General features: G+C 52.0%; 2 protein-coding genes across 3 annotated transcripts in view; both read right to left on the minus strand.

Moving 5' to 3' along the window:
- LOC137154046 (lanosterol synthase-like) overlaps positions 1-7958 on the minus strand; it is a 45650-nt gene extending 37692 nt beyond the window's left edge. Inside the window, exon 1 of the mRNA XM_067549793.1 lies at positions 7912-7958. The gene's annotated coding sequence lies outside the window, so the exon portion shown is untranslated. The remainder of the gene's footprint in view (positions 1-7911) is intronic.
- An 819-nt stretch (positions 7959-8777) lies between these two features.
- Positions 8778-23592, minus strand: part of LOC137153357 (collagen alpha-2(VI) chain-like) — a 44793-nt gene continuing 29978 nt past the window's right edge. Inside the window, exons 26-28 of one of the 2 annotated variants that reach the window (XM_067548582.1) lie at positions 23122-23574; positions 22771-22809; positions 8778-10674 (exon numbers count right to left, since the gene is read on the minus strand). In XM_067548582.1, coding sequence (XP_067404683.1) covers positions 10067-10674; positions 22771-22809; positions 23122-23574 — 1100 coding nt within the window. In that variant the 3' untranslated portion in view covers positions 8778-10066. Of the gene's footprint in view, positions 10675-13581; positions 15219-22770; positions 22810-23121; positions 23575-23592 lie in introns of those variants that run through there. The other variant, XM_067548583.1, reaches the window with a different exon arrangement.

Here is a 23592-nt window from a genome sequence, read left to right on the forward strand (position 1 = left end):
CTAGTGTTTACATTATTATTAATGCTATTTCACTAAGTAAAGCACAATATTGATGTTGTTACAGTGTTGATACTTTTTTTTCCTTTGATACTATTTACCAAGTTTCTGTGTTCACAATAAATGTGGCTTGTTGCCTTATCCCCTAAAAAGATCCTGTGACATTTGTTATTTGGGTAACACTCCTCCCCAGGCTGCATCATGGCTGGGGGCAGCCCCACGGGAGGGGCAGGGGGTGCCTGGTGCTGTTTGCCATCCACAGGCACCAGAGGCTGGACGCGCAGGGGCCTGAAGCTGGACTCCTGAGACTGCTCACATTTTCCCCCACCACCGGCCCCCCAACATCATGCCCAGTGTGAGGTGGCTGGAGCAGAGAGGAGAACCTGCCCCCAAGAGCCAGTCCTGTGCCCATGGCAGTCCCGGGGGGTGGGATAGTCCAAAGCCCAAGATCAATAGGGATCAGTATGACTCATTTCACTCAACTGATCACTGGAGGATCTATCGGAGGGAATGGACCAGAAGGAGACCCGTTTGATCAGAAGGCAAGGGATGCATTGTGCTAGGGACGGGGGTTCCACGACCACCATTCCCAAGAGGAAGAGGAGGGTGATGGTGGTGATCCATCTGCCGTCCGGATCGGGAAACTAGAGAAGTGTGCTGCTTGCCTGGAGCTAGGATTAGGGATGTGACGAAGAGACTGCCAAAACTTATCAAGTCCTCAGACCACTACCCCTTCCTACTTCTTCACGTGGGCACCAATGACACTGCCAAGAATGATCTTGAGCGGATCACTGCAGACTATGTGGCTCTGGGAAAAGAGATAAAGGAGTCTGAAGCTCAAGTGGTGTTTTCATCCATCCTCCCTGTTCAGGGAAAAGGCCCAGGTAGGGACCGTCGCATTGCGGAAGTAAATGAGTGGTTACGCAGGTGGTGTCGAAGAGAGGGCTTTCGATTCTTCGATCATGGGATGTTGTTCCAGGAAGAAGGATTACTAGGAAGAGACGGGATTCACCTAGCAAAGAGAGGGAAGAGTATCTTCACAGACAGGCTGGCTAACCTAGTGACAAGGGCTTTAAACTAGGTTTGACGGGGGACGGAGACCTAATCCCGAAGGTAAGTGGGGAAGAGGGACACCACAAGAAAGCAGAAGGAGGAGGGTGCAGCAGGGGAGGCCTCCCGATTCATACGGTGAAAGTAGGCCAATCGGCTACTTATCTCAAGTGCCTGTACACAAATGCAAGAAGCCTGGGAAACAAGCAGGAGGAACTGGAAGTCCTGGTACAGTCAAGAAACTACGACATGATTGGAATAACTGAGACTTGGTGGAGTAACTGACACGACTGGAGCACTGTTATGGATGGGTATAAACTGTTCAGGAAGGACAGGCAGGGGCGAAAGGGTGGAGGAGTTGCACTGTATGTAAGAGAGCACTATGATTGCTCTGAGCTCCAGTATGAAACTGGAGATAAGCCAGCTGAGTGTCTCTGGGTTAAGCTTAGAAGCAAGAACAATATAGGTGATGTCGTGATGGGTGTCTGTTATAGACCACCAGACCAGGAGGATGAGGTAGATGAAGCTTTCTTTATTCAACTAGGGAAAGTTTCCAGTTCACAGGACCTGATTCTCATGGGGGACTTCAATCACCTTGACATCTGCTGGAAGAGCAATACAGCAGAGCACAAACAATCCAGGAAGTTTTTGGATAGTGTCACAGACAATTTCCTGGTGCAAGTGCTGGAGCAACCAACTAGGGGCCGTGCTTCTCTTGACCTGCTGCTCACAAACAGGGAAGATTTGGTAGGGGAAGTAGAAGTGGGTGGCAACCTGGGCAGCAGTGACCATGAGATGGTCGAGTTCAGGATCCTGACAAAAGGAAGAAAGGAGAACAGCAGGATACAGACCATGGACTTCAGAAAAGCGGACTTTGACTCCCTCAGGGAACTGATGGGCAGGATTCCCTGGGAGGCTAATATGAGGAGGAAAGGAATCCAAGAGAGCTGGCTGTATTTTAAAGAAACCTTATCGAGGGCACAGGAACAAACCATCACGATGTGCAGAAAGAATAGCAAATATGGTAGGCGTCCAGCTTGGCTTAACAAAGAAGTCTTTGGCAAACTTAAACACAAAAAAGAAGCTTACAAGAAGTGGAAGCTTGATCAGATGACTAGGGAGGATTATAAAAATACTGCTCTAACATGCAGGAATGAAATCAGGAAGACCAAAGCACAATTGGAGTTGCAGCTAGCAAGGGACGTGAAGGGGAACAAGAAGGGGTTCTACAGGTATGTTGCCAACAAGAAGAAGTTTAGGGAAAGTGTGGGGCCCCTCCAGAATGGGGGAGGCAACCTAGTGACAGAGGATGTGGAGAAAGCGGAGGTACTCAATGCCTTTTTTGCCTCTGTCTTCACAGACAAGATCAGCTCCCAGACTGCTTCACTGGGTGGCACAGAATGGGAAGGAGGTGAACATCCCGCAGTGCTGAAGGAACAGGTCCAAGACTACTTAGAAGGATTGGACATACACAAGTCCATGGGACCGGATGCAATGCACCCGAGGGTGCTGAGGGAGTTGGCTGAGGTGATTTCAGAGCCATTGGCTATTATCTTTGAAAGCTTGTGGCAACAGGGGGAGGTCCCTGAGGACTGGAAAAAAGCAAGTATAGTGCCCATCTTCAAAAAAGGGAGGAAAAAGGATCCAAGGAACTACAGACTCACCTCAATCCCTGGAAAAATCATGGAGCAGGTCCTTAAGGAATCCATTTTAAGGCACTTGGAAGAGAGGAAGGTGATCAGGAACAGTCAACACGGATTCACCAAGGGAAAGTCATGCCTGACCAACCTGATTGCTTTCTATGATGAGGTGACTGGCTCTGTGGATGTAGGGAAGGCGGTGGATGTGATATACCTTGACTTTAGCAAAGCTTTTGATACTGTCTCCCACAGTATTCTTATCAGCAAGTTAAAGAAGTATGGGTTGGATGTATGGACTATAAAATGGATAGAGAACTGGCTAGAGCATAGGGCTTAACGAGTAGTGATCAATGGCTCCATGTCTAGCTGGCAACCAGTCACAAGCGGAGTACCCCAGGGGTCAGTCCTGGGGCCAGTTTTGTTCAACATCTTCATTAATGATCTGGAAGATGGGATAGATTGCACCCTCAGCAAGTTTGCATATGACACTAAGCTGGGGGGAGTGGTAGATACCCTGGAAGGTAGGGATAGGATACAGAAGGACCTAAACAAACTGGAGGATTGGGCCAAAAGAAATCTGATGAGGTTCAACAAGGACAAGTGCAGAGTCTTCCACTTAGGACGGAAGAATCCCATGCATAGCTATAGACTGGGGACCGACGAGCTAGGCAGTAGTTCTGCAGAAAAGGATCTGTGAGTAACAGTGGATAAAAAGCTGGATATGAGTCAGCAGTTTGCTCTGGTTGTCAAGAAGGCTAATAGCATATTGGGCTGCATTAGGAGGAGCACTGCCAGCAGATCACGGAAAGTGATTATTCCCCTCTATACGGCATTGGTAAGGCCTCATTTAGAATATTGTGTCCAGTTTTGGGCCCCCCACTACAAAAAGGATGTAGACAAGTTGGAGAGAGTCCAGTGGAGGGCAACCAAAATGATTAGGGGGCTGGAGCACAGGACTTATGAGGAGAGGCTGAGGGAACTGGGCTTGTTTAGTCTGCAAAAGAGAAGAATGAGGGGGGATTTGATAGCAGCCTTTAACTATCTGAAAGGGGGTGCCAGGGAAGATGGGGCTAGGCTGTTCTTGGTGGTGGCAGATGACAGAACAAGGAGCAATGGTCTCAAGTTGCAGCTGGGGAGGTCTAGGTTGGACATTAGGAAAACGTTTTTCACTAGGAGGGTGGTGAAGCACTGGAATGGGTTACCTAGGGAGGTGGTGGAATCTCCATCTTTAGAGGTTTTTAATCTGAGGCTTGACAAAGCCCTGGCTGGGATGATATAGCTGAGGTTAGTCCTGCTTTGAGCAGGGGGTTGGACTAGATAAACTCTAATATTTTATGATTCTATGATTGTTCAGTGGGAAGAGGGGAAATGGGTCGGATTGATCCATTGCGCACAGGTCTAGTCCTGAGATCCGAATGTGCCACAGCTATTGGACTCAATAGCACCTGCATGCATCAGTGGGCCTTAAAGGAAAAAAGGTGGCACTTACATGACGTTTCTTCCCTCGGCTCATCTGTTTGGTCCCTTTCTCCCACTCTTGGTCTGGCTAGGGTGTTGAATCACAAAGCCTTTAGGGCAAATGTTCTCACTCAGACTGGGTTGGAGCAGTGCCTGGTACAGGGGCCCCCTCTCTTGCTGGGGGTTGGGGCACTGCCCACTGGCATGGAGATCTCACTTATGCCATGTCTACAGCAGCAGAGCCATTTCTGCCAGGCCAGCCACACAGCGGGATTGGTGAGGTTAGTGCTGGTGCTTGGGCAGTCAGATCGCATCTGGCCCAAGGAGAAGACAAGGGGCTACCTGCGGGGATGTGTTTATTCCTGGGCGAGCTGGACTCTTGTACGAGTTGTAGCTGAGCTGCCTCTGCGGCTGCATTAGGCAGAGGCTGAGAGCACAGGACACCCTCAGGCTTGGTGGCGTTTCCAGCGTGGCAGGGGAAGTGCCCAAGGTCACAGCAGGCCCGTGGCAGACACAGGATGGGAGCCCAGGCTGGCAGCCGGCTGGAGCAGGGTGTGTGTGTGCAGTGCCCTCGCATGCTGGCAGTGCCGCCCCTCCTCGTGCGGGGGTGGGGGAAAGCTGGTGTGCACTGCTGCCCGCCCTCAGACCCATGTGGGAGGCTCAGCAGAGCTGGGCTGGGCTCTCAGGACCTGCTCTCGCCCCTGTTCTCTCCCAAGGGGAGCCAGGCAATAGCCGGGGTGGTCCCTCTGCTGCTGCTTCTGGCTCTGAACTGAGCCGTGTGCCCTGTGCCTGCCCACGTGCCATGGCTTGGATAGTTCCCCAACAGGGTGCGATGGCAGCGACCCAGAGGCCCTGCACTGGGGGTGCAGGGCCCACTCACTCCCTACTCCCCAGTGAGTGGGGCAGTGCAGGGGGCACAGACTGCGGCAGGGAGGTTGCTTTTCAATGGTTCACTGCATGGGTGCAGCGAGCGGCTCCAGAGTTCATAGGGCAGGTGAATGGGGGGGAGGAAGGGGGAAGGCATCTGACCAGGCGTCTCCTTTCCTCACAGGTGCTGCCGGATCCCCCTGGGATGTGGAACCCAAATTCAGGTGAGACCCGGGCTCAGCACGGGCCCGCCTGCCAGGAGAGCCGAGGTGGCTGATTTCTGGCTGCTTCGCTCAAAGCTGGGGCAGGCGAGGAGCCAGGCTGAGGGCTGTGTCCTGGGCCCAGTGCTAAGGCCAGTCCCTCAGCTCTACAGGGAGATGGACGGCTTTCAGGGACCTCCGTGTGGGGCTATGTCTCAGGGGATCCGCTGTGAGCCAGAAAGCATGGCTGCCACTGGGAGACGTGCCAGAGTAAGGACTGCAGCACAGGACCCGCTGCTCAAACACGGAGGCAGACACCAGCTCCCCGCGCAGTGGCAGCATGTGTCGTGTTCACGGCCCATTTGGAAAGTTACTTCGTACACTGGCCCCATTCTGCCCCCTCACCTCCCCCAGCCCCCTTACTGCGGAGCCAGCAGGTCACCGACCACAGGCAATGCCCTGCTCGGCTTGAGGAGTCTGGCTGAAGGCAGGGCAGCATCTCTAGGTCATTGTCAGGAAGGGTGGGGGGGTCTCTGCCATGGTCTCTAATGCATCTCCTCTGCTCTCCCCCTGTCTGGCAGGAGCACCTGGTGGGATGCCACGGCCGAATGCACTGTATTGCACCCCTCCCCCTGGACCATGCCCTGGGCCTTACCCCGGGCCTGGAATGCAGCCGTGCCCACCCGTTGTCTGTCCTCCTCTCCCTCCTGCATGCCCTGGGCCTGGTGGGCCCCATTTCCCTGGACCCCACCCACAGGGGCACCACCTGCATGGACCCCCAATGCCTGGAGGACCTGGATGCCAGCCCCCTCCTGGGTGTCATCCCCCACGTGGCCCTCATGGGCATCATAAAAAGCACAAGCATAAGAAGCACGGCCACGATCACCATGGAGGCAAGGTAGGAAGCCCTGGTCATTAGGTATGGGGGGCAAAAAGAAGATGCACCATTAATGTCAGCTCTGCGCTGGGATGCTGTCCCCAGGGCCATCTCAGCTCAGGATCACACTCTGCACACTCCTGGCCTGGCCTGGCCTGCAGCCCTCCCGCCTCTTTCCTGCTGTCTGGGGCTGGCAGGGAATCACCCCTCACTGCCAGGGCTGTGCCTGGAAGGAAGCTCTTGGGCTTGTTCCACCCTAGATGGTCGAACCCTCCACCTTCACAGCGCTGCCCGTTCCTGAATGGCTGAGGAGTCCCGAGCCAGCCAGGCCTGCAGCAGGTATGGCCAGGAGCGTTGCCATCACCAGCCCTCGCTCCTGTCTGCTGCGGGCATGCAGAGACACCAGAGACTAACATGGCCATCCTGTCCAGGAGCCACGGCAAACGCTGCCAAAGCGGGGTCAGGCAGTGAAGGGCATCGGGCCCAGCTGCCACCAGTGGAGGAGTGTAATTGGCCATAGTGTAATTGGCCAGCCCCCAGGCCTAGCTCCCATCTTGGTCTGAAGCAGGCTGCGGGGTGGTTATTGCTGTGAAAGCAGATGCCGCAGGGGAGAGGCATTCTCACAGGTCCTAATACGCATCAATCCACATCCCTTTCAGCGTGGAAGCGGATCGAGCAGCAGTTCCGACTCGGATTAAAGAAACGACTCCTGCCGGCCGGGGCTCACGTGGGTGACGCAGCAGAAGCCAAATACAATTTAAGAACGTCCTGTTCATTCGCTCCCGTTCATTCTAATACTGCCCTTTGCACCCTCTTCTAAATTAATGCTGTGTAACCTAGGGGCTCGGGATTCTCTTGTCTTTGGTTTGTTCAATTTCTCTCGGGAAGCATTTTAAGAGCATGCCCTGGCAATTTCCCCTCTCTCAATGGAGAGATTTTCCCCTCTTATGTAGCTCTCCTGCCAGCCACCAGAGCCATGGTCAATATGTAGGGGTTCCTCTTACAATGCAAACCAGAAGCCGCTTGAGCCCCGAGCAATCTGGGAAAACTTCACCCCACCCCAGGCGCCTCTGCGAGGCAATGCTTCCCCACGTGCAGGCCTGAGTCTGTGCAGAACAAAAAAAACCTTTTACTCAGAGGAGAAGGGACACAAAATAAACTTGGGAAGATGCAGCAGTGACTCAAAAGTGTTCACAAAGAGTGTGTAAAACCCCCCTCCCCCAGTCTCTAGGGTGGTGTCCTTTGCCTCAGTTTTTTCCTAGCAGTGTAACAGTCCGAAGGATGAATGTCCCTATAACACGGCGCTCCCCCTTTCCCTCCGCCGCACCCCACGCCTGGTTTGTTGTGTGAGGTCAGCAAAGACCCAGTGTCCAGGAGTGCGTTTGTGGGTTCAACTCCCACACCCCTGGAGTGGGTGAGTGATACCCCACGACTGCTGCTGCTGTCACTTGTGGCAAATTGCCAGCTCTGCTTCTGTGGGCCCCATACTTTTCCTTATCATGGACAGTCAGGGCACCACTTGTTGCCCATATTTCTGGGCATTGGCCACCCCGATAGTGCCCAGTGGGGCAAAGGGGGAGGAGGAGGAGGAAAGGACCCAGGCCCGCCCCTACTCTGGGTCCCAGCCCAGGGGCCCTATTAACAGCAGCTATGCACCAGACAGTGCTTCCTGCTGCAATTTTCCCTTGGGCTACCTTCCCCCTCCGCTCTTTCAGCTTCTGGAGTCCCCACCCCCTCTCTTCTTGGGCAGGGTCCTTTTTCCCTCAGGCCTCTAGACCTTTGAGCCAAGGGTTTGGCAGGGAAGCCTCCCTCCCTGCATTACCTGGTTCCTTTAGTCTGCCGTCTGCCATCAGTCACCGCACTACCACCAGCTCTCCTTCCTCTCACAGCCTGGAGCAGGGGGGTTTTATCAAGTCTCTGGCAGGGCCCTAATTGGCTCCATGTGTTCTAATTAACCTGAAATAACCTCCCCTCAGTCCAAAGGGAACAAGGCCCTGACCTCCTTTTGATGACTGCTGTCTCGCACTGCTGCCATCTTGGCTGCTGCACCGCTGCGTCCTTGGTCCTACCACGCCAGGGCCACCCAGCCCAGCCATCAGCAATCCCAGCTCCCAAATTTGGGGGGAGGCAATGCCTTTGATGCGGAGGCTCCATCTGTCCCTGGCAGCTGCCTTTTGCTGCCATGTGGGGATCTGATCTGCCCCCCACCGCCCTTTTCTTTGTGATTTCAGCTCGTAGTGATGCCACCCAGCTGGCACCCAAGACCTAAGTGAATTTTGACCCAAAACAGCAAGAATTGATGACCTTGGCAAAGCAGGTCTGTGTGCTGGGCAGCCTGGAAAAGCAGGTGTGTCTACGCACATACAGCCTGCTCTCCGCTCCCGCAGTATGTCCCTGTGGGGGCCAGTCCATATGGAACGAGATGCCAGTCCCTGTCCTTCTCTCCAAGTACAATAATCTCTGAGGGGGGTGGCGGGTGATCCCACAGGGGAGTTCCTGCCCCTTTTGGCTCTGTCCAACCAGCCCTGTAGTGGCTGGGAGGGGTCAGTGACATTGTCTCCCTTATTTGTCTGTGCACAACAGAAAGGTCCATAGAACAGGGCTTCTTTCAAACAGCCCCCGGCCCCTAGTGCTGCTGGGATACGCTCAGGATTTATAGGGCCTGGGGGTTTAGTTGAGTGCCAGTGATTTGCAGCAGTGTGGGGGGGATCTGATTTTTTGATTCCAGTGGTGATGCCCCAATTTACACCAGGTGGAATCTGAGTTCATTTTACAGATGCAGCGAACAGACACACACACACACAAAGCAGACAATATTTGTAGGGTGGAGGGAGTTTATTTACTTTGCAGAGCACAGTTTGAGTCTAGGGAGAGATGCCATTCAGGAGGCCTAATCTCATGTGTGCTCTAGGCTGTAGTTTCCTGGTTTCACATGCACACTCTGGGTACGCTCCAGCTCGGAGAGCCCCATCAGGAGCCTGGCTGGGTGCTGCCAGCCAGCCTGCATGCTGGACCTCCCAGAGAGAAGTCTAGCAGGGGTGGTAAATGCACAGGCTCTCAGGAACGATGGGGAGGGTAGCTGAAGGAAGCAAGACATGGAAAGTCACAGAACAGTCGGATATATAAGGAGGCCAGGGAAATGTGAGGCAGATGTAGGCCTGCATGGGTCAGCTGGAAGTATCTGCACAAGGTGTGGTTCAAATCCCAATGTGGGCTAACCGACCAACCCATCACTCCTAGGGAGGGGACAGGTAACCAGGACAAAGTAATGGAAATGCACTTTGTTGGCCACAGCAAGATGCACCATGATGTATCAAAGGCAATGCACCCTGGAAGCCCCTCAGTGAAGACAGGAGGAGAGGGGAGAAGGAAGAGGAGGTGCTCACCCCTGGAACACAGCAAAGCCTAGGGATGCCACTAGTATAACCAAGGCTCCAGTTATTTTTCTTCTGCTCTTTTTAACAATGAATAAACCTGAGGTCCAAGCTCAGTGCACAGGCCCACTTAGAAGCCATTGAGCTTGATTCCCAGACAAAGAGCCATCAGCAACTGGGATGTCCTGCCCCCAGCATGATGCCTGGGAAGGCAGGAGGGGTTGGAACATTCCTGGAAGCCAGGCTGATTGCTCTTCCTGCGGAATTGGAAAGCATTGCAGTCCCTCTGCTTAGCACCCCGGGATCACAGCACACACACTAAGGGACCGGCTAGCTTGCTTATGGCATTGCAAATTACATGGTGTGGCTCTGAATCCTCCTTTGATCTTGGTTATAATTAGCACCATAAACGTGAGTGATATCTTGTTCATCATGAAAATATAAAATCAGCATAAACTTGGATTAAAAAAAGAGAATCCCGAGGGCAGTTTGTAGCAACCGCTCTGGGTCTGCTAGCAACCCTACAACGGCAAGAGAACAAACAAATCAAGGAATATCATGGGTGTGTGGATTGGTGATGGAGAACGTGCGCATTCCCCTGAACTAACATATCCACCTAATGAACCTGTCAAAAAAGCCGGGCTGGGAGAGGCTGGCATAGTCCTTCTCCCGGAAGATGGCTGCTCGGTCCCCTAGGCCGATCTTCAGCAGGACGTCCATGTCCACATCACTCCCGAGGGCCACCACTGTGGGCATCACATCCTGCTTCTTCATGGAGTTGATGGCCTCCTCGAGGTTCTTGCTGCCAGTGATGCCGTCAGTGATGAAGACGAAGGAGAGCTCGGCATTGCGCCGGGCAGCCCTCTGCTGATTCCGTGGGTTGATGACGATGTTGTTAATGGCGTGGATGATGGCGGAGCCGATGTTGGAGGAGGAGTCCAGGTACTTGATCTGGGCCAGGGCCTCTGAGATATCAGTCAGATTGTATGTCAGGGGGAAGATTACCTCCTGTTCTCTCTCGCTGCCGTACTGCAGGAGGGCGAGCCGGGCATTCATGTTGTCGGTGTCACCCCTGGCCAGCGTGAGGCGGCTGGCCACCTCCTCCACAAAGTTGTGGGCCTTGTGGAAGTTCAGCTCCCCGATTCGTTCTGAGCCATCCAGCAGGAAGACGATGTCGACAGGGCGCTGCGTGCACTGCGCCACTGCCAGCTCTGTGGGTAGAGGGAAAAGAGTCAAGTCAAGCCTGGGGAAAAGGAACCAGAGGAAGGTGCCACAATTTCCTTGCACTGCCGGGATTGGACAAAAGTGGTGTGTTTGTGGTGGCAAATCCATGCTGCTTCCCTGGCACCCCAAACCTCTCCTCTGGAACCCCAAACCCATCTGCTCACAGAGGGGTCTGCTGGGGAGTGTCCCCGTCTCCCTGTCAGGCCAGAGCTGGAGTCTGAGCAGGGTTGTGAGGCAGCAGAAGAAGGGCTGTGACCATCCAGCCGCAGTGAGGAGGGCAATGGTGCAGCGGGAAGCCCCTTGCTCTACAGTTACCCCAGCCCCTCCGGTGGCAGCCCCTGGCATGGGGCACATGACAGCACAAAGGCTGGCAGATGTTGGCTAGGAAGCTGTTTCCTTTCCACAGCACAGTGGAAGGAGAAGCACCTTTCGGCTCCAGAACAATTGAATAGGGGGCTGACGGACACTGCCCTCGCCTGGCCCGCTGCTCTCCAGCAGCTTCCTTGTGTGCCCCACGGTTTGTTCACTCCCTAGGGCACTGGCTACCTGTGGGCACAGGCCATTTTGCTGGGTGTGTCTTCACTGGAGCTCTGACAGGTGCAGTCCCTCTCACAGAGACCCAGAGCCCTCAGACCAGGGCTGCTGGAAGGGGGAGAGCTTAACAAAGCCTGTAGGGATCAGGTCTCTGTGACAGCCCCCAAACACCTCCGTCCCAGGATTGAGACATGCCTTCAATTGGTTCGAACGGCGGAGCCTGCCCTAGAGATGTGAGACTGGCAGAGCTGCAGGCAGCTACTGATTGCAGAAGCAAGGGGCTAATACCACGGGGAAAAAGGCCCTTTAGACTCTGCACAGCCCCCCTCAACAAGTGGGTTCTTCCATTCTGCAGTGCCAGGCCTCTGCGCCCTGCTGCTGGCTGAGCAGGGTGCAGAGAGCTTTCCCCCAGGAATGGGGCTAGGCCAGCATCAGAAAGGGGCCTCAAGGAATCCAGCATGCCTGGCTCTTACCTCAGCCCTGTGCTCTTGCCAGCAATGGAGAGTCAGCCTGAGCCTCCTGCCACCGTTCAATGGGCAGGTGCCCTCAGAGCTGGGCTCCCTGCCCGTTTATGTCACACCCACACACCAGTAGGACGTGGCTCCCCTCCTACGGTGGCTCAATGCCTGAGTCAATGGCATTATGCACATGCCTCTGTGGGGATCGGCTGCTCCCAAAATCCCTGCTTGGTGGGGTCAGGAGAGGGCAGGAGGAAACAGCGCCCTCGGCAGGAGGCTCCCTCAAGGCGGCAGATCTAGACAAGCTGCCCTCAGGCTTTGCGATCCCCAGAGTCACGCTGTCTCCCATAATTTGTCTTCCCAGCTGCCAGCCAAGCTGTGGGTGCAGCCCAACGGTGGAGCCGACATTCTTCCTCCTCCCTGAAGGAGTGGGACTGCTACCGTTAACTGCCCCATTGGGATGTGAGGACTGCCATTAAGCTCTGCAAATCAGCCAGCCCCAACACTAGCAAAGGAGCATCTCGGAGACCTGCAATAACCAGCCCAAAGCAGCAGCTTGTGCTCTTCATAGCCTGTTGTAACTGCAGTACTGGTCCTTCCCGCCCAGATATACCAGATCAGCTGCACAAGCACCACCAGATAACCCAAGCCAGTCCTAAGCACATGGGAGATGGTTTCTCTTGCACACACACCGCTGCCCTTTTGCAATTCTGCCCTTGTCTTGTTATTGTTTCCCTTCAAAGAAGAGCCCCAGCAGCCAGGGAAGCCCTTTGCCATTGCATGGTGGATGGTCTCAGGGCAACCTCCTACCCTTTTCCCTCACAAAACCCCACTCCCTCTCCTGAGATCATCTGTCTCCCCAACCCCCACCTGTCCGCTGTGCTGTGAGGCAGAGGGAAGGACATGGAGTCAGCGTCAGAGCCTGCCCAAGGGCTTGCTATGGACTTGCCAAGAGCAGGCTCCCCAGCGCCACTCCCCCTCGCTTCTGAGACACTCTTCTCATGAAGTCTGGGGGCTTAGATTTCTACTGTTTTGTTGCGAGCCTTCATGTCCCTTTTCTTGGAAGGTGCCACAGAGGAAATGAAACAACCAGCCACTGTCTGAGTGGGAGGAGGGATAAACTCGCCTGGCTAAAACAAACTAAACTGTATTGACTTAGGATCCGGTTCAGCAAAACACTTAAGCCCGGGAGCAGCCCCGCGGAAGGCAGACGGGATTCGTCCTGTGCCGACAAATCCATGTCCTGGGCCCAGGCCAAAGCAGCAACCTTGTTCTGAGCTTAGTGCCACATGCTATCTTTGGTGTGGCACACCAAAATGATGGAGGGGTGGGGCGTGGGGTTTTGCGTCAGCCCACCTCACTAATGTGGATTACAGCTAGAGCTGGGCAAATAGAGTCAGACACTGGTAGAACCCTCCCTGCTCCCACCCCTTTGCCCAAAGCTCAAGCCAAGCCAGTCAAAAGCCTGGCTCTGTTGTCATCTCTTTTCTCAGTATTTGCCAGCGCTGAGATTCTCCGAACTCCATGCCACCGGGCAGGCTGGCAGCAAAAGGGCTCGGCTGCAGTGGAAGAGGCTGGCTTTTGCCCCGGGAAAAGCAGAAAAGGGCAAATGTCTCCTGGGCATGCCTAGCACCATGCAATGCTAACCTGGGTTCGCAGAGCCCAGCGCTCTGGCTAATTCTGATGTAGCTCTTGCATGTAGCCAGAATTTGGGGTGCACAGACATAAAACGTTGCTGAGATTTGTAGATTCGTAGTTCCAGCTCCTGCTTGCCATGACCCCCAGTCTAGCATGCTGCCAAGTATCCCCACTTCAGGCACTTGAAAGCAGACAACACGATAGCCCAAACTCCTCTGCACAATGGAGGGACTCGATCGAGTTCTGGGTATTTTCATCTGCATATTAACTGACAGCTGAAGTCATCACAATGATGCTACACCAATGTCAGTGGCCTATCAGAATTCACCCACCAGACCTAATGTTTGTACACTTTGGTCTGCTCTTCTGTAGCTATGGGGAGAGTTTAAAAAGCACAGATAGCAGCATGGAGCCCAACTCCCTTTGAAAGTCAATGGGTATCAGGTGCCTGATTGTCATCTGTGCCTTTGAAACTCTGCCCCATGGCTCCTTCGAGTGTGTTATAAAGACTATGGCTGACACGATGAGACTATAACGTCTCTGAATCAAGGACACTGCTGGCTACAAAGTTCACATGCACAGAAGTCCAGCTTGTTTATATATATTGCCTTATGTAATATAATAATCTACCATACATGTTTAATTAATAACCTTTAGCGCCTCATTCCGGGATGTGCTGGATTTCCCTGCCCATGACAATGCAAGTTGCTAGCTAGGACACATGCGATGTGCAGGCAGAATGACAATCAGACAAAGACACATGGCACCTGTTGGGACAAGGGTGGATTTCAGCATGGCCGAAGAGAGACACGAAGGGTGCCCATCCCTAACCACTCTCATTGCTCTTTCCTTTAATAGCACAGCTTACAGCGTAAGTTGATGGTTTTAACATTGTGATTGTAGCAAAGGGGGTAGCTTGCTGTGGCTTCTCACGTGGGGACATGGCCTTTCACGTGGCTGGCTAACTCTAGGAAGCCCTTTAATTAAACACAAAAGGAGAGCACAGGAAAACATATGGGGCCAATCCAAACAAAGCTAAGCAGGAAACCAGACACATGCTAACACATCCCTATGCCTATTGCCGATAAAGGGCATGCACTGGCCCCCGGTTACATGTTGGCAAGTAGCTTTGCTGATTCGGCCATGGAGTCAGGCATGACTGGGGGCTGAGAGGGCCCAGGAGGGCTATTGGATGAGCTGGCCTGTCATTGCGGGGTTGGAGTGGTTCGCAGGACAGGATTCGAGTGTCTCTGCACACGTGGTTTGAATCACAGGGACAGGATGAGGCAGCCCCTCTGCAGCACTCAGCGTCCCCTGCAAAAGTGCTGCAGAGACAGGCGGGGATGCAGGAACCTTTCTCCTGTTCGCTGGGAAGAGGCACCATGCTGCTTGGCCAGCCACACTACAGAGGTCCACCCCTGCCATCAAATCACCGGCAGAGAGCAACCGAGACTCTGTGGGCTCCTCCTAAACTCAATGCATCTGTCACCGTACTCAGCCCCTCATGGGAATTTAAGAGAGGCTGTTATAGGAAACGTTGCTTTCCCCAACAGCGCCTGCTCCAGCTCAGCTGCCATTCCTTGTGTATTGTCTCTAGTGCAAAGCTCAGCAGAGCCCCAGCACAGTTTCTGGATCCCCCACTATTTCGCTGTGCACCAGTTTAAAAGTGTCAATGAACAGGTCCATCCATTCCTGCCGCTCATGTCCAGTGGAAAACTTGGCTTTCTCGGCGGTATAGGCCAAGGTGGCCACCAGCTGGGTGTACATTCCGGGGTCCTGGATTTCCCGCGTGGAGTTTAGGAACTGGGCGATTGAGTCTTTGGTGCTGGGGAAATTTATCTTGACCCCCTCTTCCATGGGGCGGAAAATAATTGGGTTTGCGTTCCCAGGGTTCCTGTCATCTGCAAGTGAGCGTCAAAAGAATATTTTCAGGGCTCGCTAGCATTGCCTGTGTCCCCGAACACCGCTCAATTCTCTTATGTACCCTGCACCGTAGGAAAGACAGCCAGCACAGGAGAGAGAAGCAAAGACTAAAGCCTGGAAACTGCACTGCAACCCTCTCTCGCTAAAGGACCTGATCCAAAGTGAAGAGAGAGATGCTGGTTGCCTCCAGTGGACTTTGAATCAGGCCCTTAGACAGTACTTGGAATATGATTTGCAGTAAATGCACAAGCTTCCATGCAGTTACTGATGGATGAGTGTATTTCCCATTAACTGAAGGGAAATCAGACCCTGAGGTATGTCACAGTTCCCTGTACTGTGGTGATGTCTGTGCTGTATGGCTGGTGGAATTGGAGAGCAACTGAGGATGGAAATCGCTACATACTGGAGAGGGGCGAATACTTAAGAAACAATCACTGAAGCAACGGACTGAGTTTTGCTATTGTTTGTCGCATCATATTTAAGCAGCTCTAGAACCTGCTGAATGTCACCATCCAATAATGGATGGGAGAGAGCAACAATCTGTGAGCTAAGGCTTGGCAGATGGCATTCCCCCAGCTCTGCCACATGTGCCTGCTGAATGAATGGCTTCTTTCTGACTTTGCCCTCCCTCTCCCACACACCCTGTCAGTAAAGCCTCGGACGAATGGCCCACAGAACGGCACTGTCCCTTGCCTCCTGCTGGACCTCAGCCCCAGGGATCCCATTCTGGGGAGAGCTGCTGGAGGGAAGAAGGCAAATTGTCCAACCTCTCTCTGAGCAAGGGCTCAGCCAGCAGCAGACATCAGGGTTTGCCATGTTTTTTCTGGGCAGCTGGCGGAGAGTTTGCAAGGCCCCATCCATGCACAACTCAATAGACTGCATGGGCACAGGGCAGCAACAGAGGCTTCCATGGGAAACCACCCATCAGCACAGGTGACATTCCTGCATTGAACTGAGCCTGCTCCAGTTTGCTCAGAGACAGTAACCAAGAATGGACACTGTCACTGCATGGGACACGGGGGCTTTGGTCCACCAGTGCCCTGGTGAAACTTGATTTCCAGTTTGCTTCTCTGAGTTCTTCCCCCTTGAGTCCGATGTTGACCAAACCCTAAAACTCAAAGCAGCACTTGTGTGAAGCAGCCGGTTACTGGGTTAGAAGGAGCCCCACAGCCCCGCAGAGCTTCACATGGTTTCTACCCAAGCCTTTACATCAGCCCAGGTTGGCTCTGCACTCAGCTCCCACACCCAGCCTGGGGCTGTGTGCAGGCTGGCCTACCGCTTGGGAGACCCAAGTGTAGAGATGTGTGTGTAAGATTATAATTTAGTGGTGCTCCCTCCTAAAGGACAGTATTATAAATCTAGAAACGTAGAGATGTGCCCTGGAAGCTGAGGTAGAGAACCCCATGTATCCCTCTGTGTACAGCAGTTCACCGCAGATGCTCTCTGTATTTTATGAGCACTGTAATAGCTTGACTAGCTTAAGAAGGGGAGGAAAAGCCAGATATGGATGTGTTGCAACTTCCATCCAGTCTGCAATCATCAGGCAATGTTGAACAGAACTGGAAAAAATTCAGACAGAGATTTGACCTGCCACAGGAGCAGAGGAGAAAATGATAAAGTGAAATCACCCATCTTTTCACATGTTGTAGAAGTATGAAGTTAAGTAAAATACTGGCTAAATTTGAGGAACATCACATGCCAAAAAGGAGTGAGACCTTTGAGAGAGACAAATTTTTTACATGCATGCAAAACAATGATGAAACCATAGAGCAATGTGTCACAGAACTAAGGAAACTCAGTAAAACCTGTGGCACTGGTGTGTTGACAGAGTCTCTGGTCAGAGATAGAATCACTGGTGGCATTAAAGACAATGTATTGGGAGAGAGTCTGATTGAGGAGTTAGTTTTTCATAGACTTACTGGGATCAAGCAAGCCTGATGAAAGGGACTGGATACTGCCTATGACAGTGAACGGAACAATTATTCCACTGAAACTGGACCCAGGAGCTCAGATTAATATTCTGTTTGAACAAGATTATGAGAGACTGAAAATAAGACCAAAACTAAGACCAACAAAAATAAACATAACTAGTTATTCTGGAAGAAATATCCCAGTGAAGGGGAAGTGCACTGCTAGCATCAGCCATAAAACTACCATGTACAGGCTTCTGCTCATTTTCGTGCCAAAGGAGGTGACACCAGTTTTGGGCCTAGTTGCATGTGAAAAACTCTATCTGGTAAACCAGAGACTCTCACTACAAGATCATATTGAGTGCCTCATAGCCAGGCTCATTCAGGAATATTGTGATCTGTTTCAAGGGTTGGGTTGCTTGCAGGGTGAATATACAATCCAAACAAACAGGCAGGTCCCTCCAGTTGTCCATCCATGTAGAAAGGTGCCATTTGCACTCCGTGATAAACTCCAGGCTGAGCTTGCAAGGATGAAAGCAATGCAAGTAATACAAAAACTTGAGGAGCCAATGGAATGGGTGAGCTTCCTCGTCATAGTGGAGAAAAATAATAGCTAGCTACACATACACTTAGTTCCCAGAGACCTCAACAAGGCTATAAAAAGAGAACATTTCAAACTACCAACCAAAGAAGAGATTATGGCTCAGTTTGCAAATGCTCAATATTTCAGTAAATTGGATGCATCCTCAGGATTTTGGCAGTTAAAATTAACTGAAGAAAGCTCAAAACAATGCACATTTAATACCCCATTTGGAAGATACAGATCCTTATGCTTACCTTTCGGCAGAGCTTCAGCACCAGAATTGTACCAAAAAACCATACATATGATCTATGAACATATCAATGGTGTTGACACCTCAATGGATGACATCATCATCTAGGGCTCAATGAGAGAGGAGCATGATCATAGACTTTAGGAAGTCCTGGATGCAACTAGAGCTACAAACCTCAAACAAAATAGGAGAAATGTACTATAGGGATTACAGAACTGACTTTTGTTGGGGACATTATTTCCAACGATGGTGTAAAACCTGATAAGAGGAAGATTTCAGCCATTGAAATGATTCCTGTCCCCAGTCAAAGAAAGAGGTCTAGCAGTTCTTGGGAATGGTTAATTATCTTGGAAAAATCATTCCTAATCTATCTACCAAAGCAGCAACTTTGAGAAAACTCCCAGAAAATAAAAATGAATGGTGTTGGGATACAGAACAGGAAGAATTGTGGGAAGGTTTAAAACCAAACTGATGCAAGAGCCAGTACTGGAGTTCTATGCACCAGGAGGGCCTACTAAAATTTCAGCAGATGCTTCACAGACTGGGTCAGGTGCAATGATTTTACAGAAGCATGAGGATTGCTGGCAACCAGTGGCATATGCATCCAAATCACTGACTGAGGCAGAATATGCACAAATCAAGAAGGAGTTTTTAGGAATATTGTTTGCTTGTGAGAGAGTCAATATTTATGGTCAGACAATGGAAGTTGAAATGGACCGCTAAATGACTGTACATGAAGGATTCAAAGAATGATGATACAGCTGCAGAAGTATGATTTGTTTGTGACCTACACGCCCGGTAAATTCATGTTCGCTGCAGATGCACTTTCCAGAGCAGTGGGTCCCACAAAATCAGAGACGACTTTAGAGAAAGAGATGCAAGCCTATGTCAATCTGATTGTAAAGTGAATTGCCGTAGCTAACAGGAAACTGCAACAAATATGAGAGGAGACAGAGAAAAATGAATCATTGGGAATTCTTAAAGAAGTGATAATTAAAGGGTGGTCTGGAGAAATAAGCAGTTTCTGTCCAAGTATAAGAGACTATTGGAACTGCAGACATGAACTGACTGTGATACATGGGGTGATTTTCAAGGGCAGTAAGGTTGTCGTTCCAATGAGCCCCCGAAAAGAAATGCTACATAAGATTCATGAGGGTCATTTAGGGATTGAGAAATGCAAACAACAAGCATGAGAGGTGCTGGATGGGCCACGGATCAGTCACGACATTGCTAATGTGCTTTTCCTGCTTGAAATACAAGCCATGCCAACAGGCAGAGCCACTGAGACCTCATCCAATTCCCCAAAGGCCTTATGACAGGGGTTGTTGGAACCGCATCGCTTCGTGCTCGCCGCGGACACTGCCGCCGGAATGGGGGCTCCAGACCACCCCTGCCGTGGATACTGCCACTGGCACTGGGAGAGGGGTGGGGGGGAAGACCGGGCACGGCCCTTTGTTAAGGTTGCCGACCCCTGCCTTATGAGAAGGTAGGGTCTGACTTGTTTACCCGGCAATCAAAGGATTGTTTCATAGTCCCAGATTATTATTCTCTGTATCCAGAAATTTGCACACGGAACAGTGCTAATACTAAATCAGTGATAGCTGGCATGAAGGAAACCTTCTCCAGATATGGAATTCCAGATGGAGACTTCAGTGATAATGGGCCTCAATTTTTCAGTGCAGATTTTAGGCAACTTGCCCTAGATTGGAATTTTCATCACAAAATATCAAGTCCAAATCACCCCCAATCAAAAGGACTTGTGGAAAGGCCTATATGGATAGCAAAGAATCTTATGAAAAGACTTTTGACAGTGAGGGCGATTTGTATAAAGCTTTATTGGTTTACCAAAGTACACCTCCGGAGAATGGCTTTTCTCGAGCTCAGCTGTTAATGGGAAGAAAGATCAGATCTAATTTACCTATTACTAATAACTTGCTGAAATCTCATAACAATGAAACCACATGGAAGAGGACAGAAAATCAGAAGTGGAATTAGAAATATTATTTTGACAAAAGGGCCTGTGATCTCCCATCTCTTAACCCAGGTGACGGAGTGTGCCTAAGGAATCACACCTCTACTACTTGGGGCCATAGGGGTAACATTAAAGAACAGCTGCATCCAAGGTCTTATGAAGTCCAAACAGATCAGGGGGACACATTTTGGTGTAATCGAAGGGATCTACGAGTAATCCCAGAAAGTTCCAACACATTGATGGCTACGGTGGACGCTGGCATTTTCCATCTGACTGATCCTTTATCATCAACACACAAAGGAGAAATTGTCAAGGAACAAGAGAACAACTCAGACTCTAATGAAAGGCTGATACTGAGAAGATCCGAGTGGGAGATTAAATGTTCCAAAAGACTCAGAGACTTGCAAATCTGCCTGGAGAAGGGGTAGACAAGGAAAGCGAGTGGTAAAGGCTTGTTAAAGAATGATGTGCTGGTAACCTCTGCTCTCTAGGTAGTTGACACAATGGGTTTATGGAAATGTACAAGATAGGTTGAGAATGTAATGCATGTGTTATTAGATAGTAGTTAGCTGTTTATAGCTGTATATAAGAGTTAATTTGTTTTTCTTTAAGGGGACAATATAGAGATGTGTTTGTAGAAGATTATAATTTAGAGATGCTCCCTCATACGGGACAGTCTAATGAATATAGGAATTTAGAGAGGTGGTTGGGAAGATCCTCTAGCATAGCCTGTCTCCTATCAGCTCTGGCCACAGCCGGCTTCCCAGGGCCAAGCCTGGCAAGAAATTGCCAGCTATCACACGCAGCCTGGCGATGAGCCAGAGACAGCACAGTTCTAGGGGGGTGCCTGGGCGCCCACTAAATCCCACTCACTCCCAAGCTTTATACACATGGGGCAATTCCACCCGCCTGGAGCATATCTGTACTCACCCATCCCCGCCAGTCCTATGGCTGTTCTGCCACCTCTCCCGAGGGAAGTCATTCTACAGCCGCCATGTTCTGTGCCCTGCCCGGCTTATGGCCTAGGTGAGGGAATTCCCACAAGAGGGACCCTTTTAGAGTCCCTTTTCTTCCCCACAGCCCCTTCAGGGGAGTTCCTGATTTGCCCCTATCCAGGCCAGTAAAATGGAAGTGGTTTTCAGCGGTGCCGTGCCTGGCATCAGCAATGAGATTGGCCGAAAGCTGCTGTGTGATGAAGGCCACATTCAAATGGGTCTGGGATCTCCTGATGGACGCTTGGCCCAGACCTAGCAGAGCCCAAACATGTTGCTGTTCCAAGCGCCAGAGAATCTGCCTTGGCACGGTTCCTTTTTACAAATCCATCCCGCTCCCACGGCGCCATCCCAGCTGCCAATCTGACCTCGCACATACACACAAGCAGGGCTCTGAAGCACTGATCTTTGGCGCAGCCTAAGACAAAGCAGTGGCTGGAAGAGCAACTGCTGCATCCTTCGAGATCTGTCCAGACCTGCAGTTGGGTCCGACTCCATCCGCCTTCAGACATGGGGCTGGAGCGCACGTCCAGAGCCCCTAATTCAGCGGAGAGGTGCAGCATTCGGGGCAAGCTGTTCAGCTAGACAGCGCAGGATTAAACCTGAGTCAGCAAAAGGCGTCTGCGGGGTTTGCGCAGCCCCACTGGAGACTCGTGCTCAACACACAGACTGACACGACTGCCAGGTGCTGCTCAAGACAGGTGAGGCTGCAGCAGGTGGCACGGTCAGCCTGACACGCAGCAGCCGATCAGCAGGAGGGGAGGGTGCACAGAGAACCCGCTCTCTGGCCGGGGACAGCAGGCTGGCGCTTTCATCACAAGGTGCAAAATTCCACTGGCTTCCCTGCTAGAGGCCTTTGCCAGCTGCCATCTCTCCCTCCCCCGGCAGTCCTCGACCAGTCTTTCCCAGACAGGCAGGTTGGACAGACTGGAAGAGGTTCCTTTATAAAGAAGCTTGCACAGTATTTTCCCCAGCGCAGCAGGGAAGGAGAGCTCCCTACACGTGGCTTTAAAGGACAATGCTCGACAGGGCACAGCAGGGAGCTCCCTGACAGCCCATCTTCAGTCTTGCACTGCAAACTCACAAGCCAGGACCCCAAAATCATGAGACTGGCTTGAAAATCACAAGATCTAAAACAGATAATAAATGGGGGGGGGGGGGGAGTGTTTTCTTTGCCTTCTGCTTTCCCAGCCTGCAGGGCTCACATTTTCCAGCTTTGATCCACAGATACATGGGCTAGAAAGTGACTTGTTTAAAAATGAAACCTGAGATCCCACAGTCACCTTCCTCTGGGAGCTGGGGCTTTCAGAAAACAACATGGTGAGACTGTCCCCTCTCCCTGCTCCTCGCCGTCCCAGGGAATGCCCTGCGCAGTGCCAGGACCTGCAGAACTGGATTTCAGACCCCATGAAGGGTGGGGAATTTGGATCTGGGGATTTGGCTCAGCCAATAACAGAGATAGGGGCCTCGTGAGGAGTTTAGTCCTGGATTTGGATTCCAAGTCCTGGCAGGTCCTGTGGAGTTTTAGGATCCAGGGTTTAGGTTCGGTGCCATCTCCATTGGAATCAGGAGAAGTGAGAGAGAGCTGAGCATGGCTGTACCATACACACATCCTTACCTGTGGAGAGCCCTCGGCCACAACGGCAAAGAGGGGTGAGAGAAACTGGGGCCTCTCTTGAGATAAAGTGACACTCCCTTTCTCCGCCCCGCCCTGCCCCGGGGATTGCATGGCTAGAAAAGCTGGTGTTTTCCCACCTCGTCCAGCAGCCCATGACACTACAGTGTGACGCGGAAGGAACGGAGCCATTTGTCATTACAGTTACCTGTTTGGCAGGGCAGTTCTGGGCAGACGATCTGTGGATCTGAAACGAGAATAAGGAGCAGCCTGTGAGATGGCGCCGTGCCCCATCCCAAGCCGTCAGCAGCAGGCCAGGCCCCTCACTCCGGGGTGGGCAAGGACACCCATGGGAGTGGGGGCTGCCCAGGGGGATCTGCTCTCCAGTTGGGAAAGAGCCGTCTGTGCACCGCCGCATTAGGTCACTGACCCAGCTATATGCATTTCGGCCAACGCACTGCCACAGGGTGGCACCGCGCCGTGTGCTGCATACAACTGACCGACTCGCGTCATAGCCCCAGCCTCCCTCAGTGACTGAGCCAGGGCGATAGGTGCAGACCTGGGCAGAGGACGTCCTCCATGTTGTCAATGAATTCCTCAGCCACCAGCTCCGAGAAAAGCTTCATTTTCTGGACGCGCTGGCGGTCGTTGCAAGCGATGGAGTGCAGGGTCTCGTCCTGGTCCGGCTGGTTGAACATGTCTCCAATGCCGATGGCATTGACGATCACGTCTCCCTGACAGAAGGCCCGGAGGTTGTTGTCATCGTCCCGCGGATCATGGCGCCCGTCTGTCACCACCACGGCAAATACGTGGGCTTTCTCTCGCTTACTCTCCTTGATGAGTTTGTTGTAGGCAAACTGCAGGGCGGAGGGGGTCCAGGTGCCCCCGGCAATCCACTCCAGACGCTTCACTGCCTCCTTAAAGGCAGACAGTGAGTTGATGCGCTCGTCATTGAGCTGGATAGCTTCGAACGTCCCCTCGTGGCTGTACTGCACCACTCCAACCCTGGCACCTGCAGGGAGACAGACGA

This window comes from Emydura macquarii, unplaced genomic scaffold (assembly GCF_026122565.2).
Source record: "Emydura macquarii macquarii isolate MOO-44397 ecotype Brisbane River unplaced genomic scaffold, CSIRO-AGI_Emac_v2 contig_1253, whole genome shotgun sequence".
NCBI lineage: Eukaryota > Metazoa > Chordata > Testudines > Chelidae > Emydura > Emydura macquarii.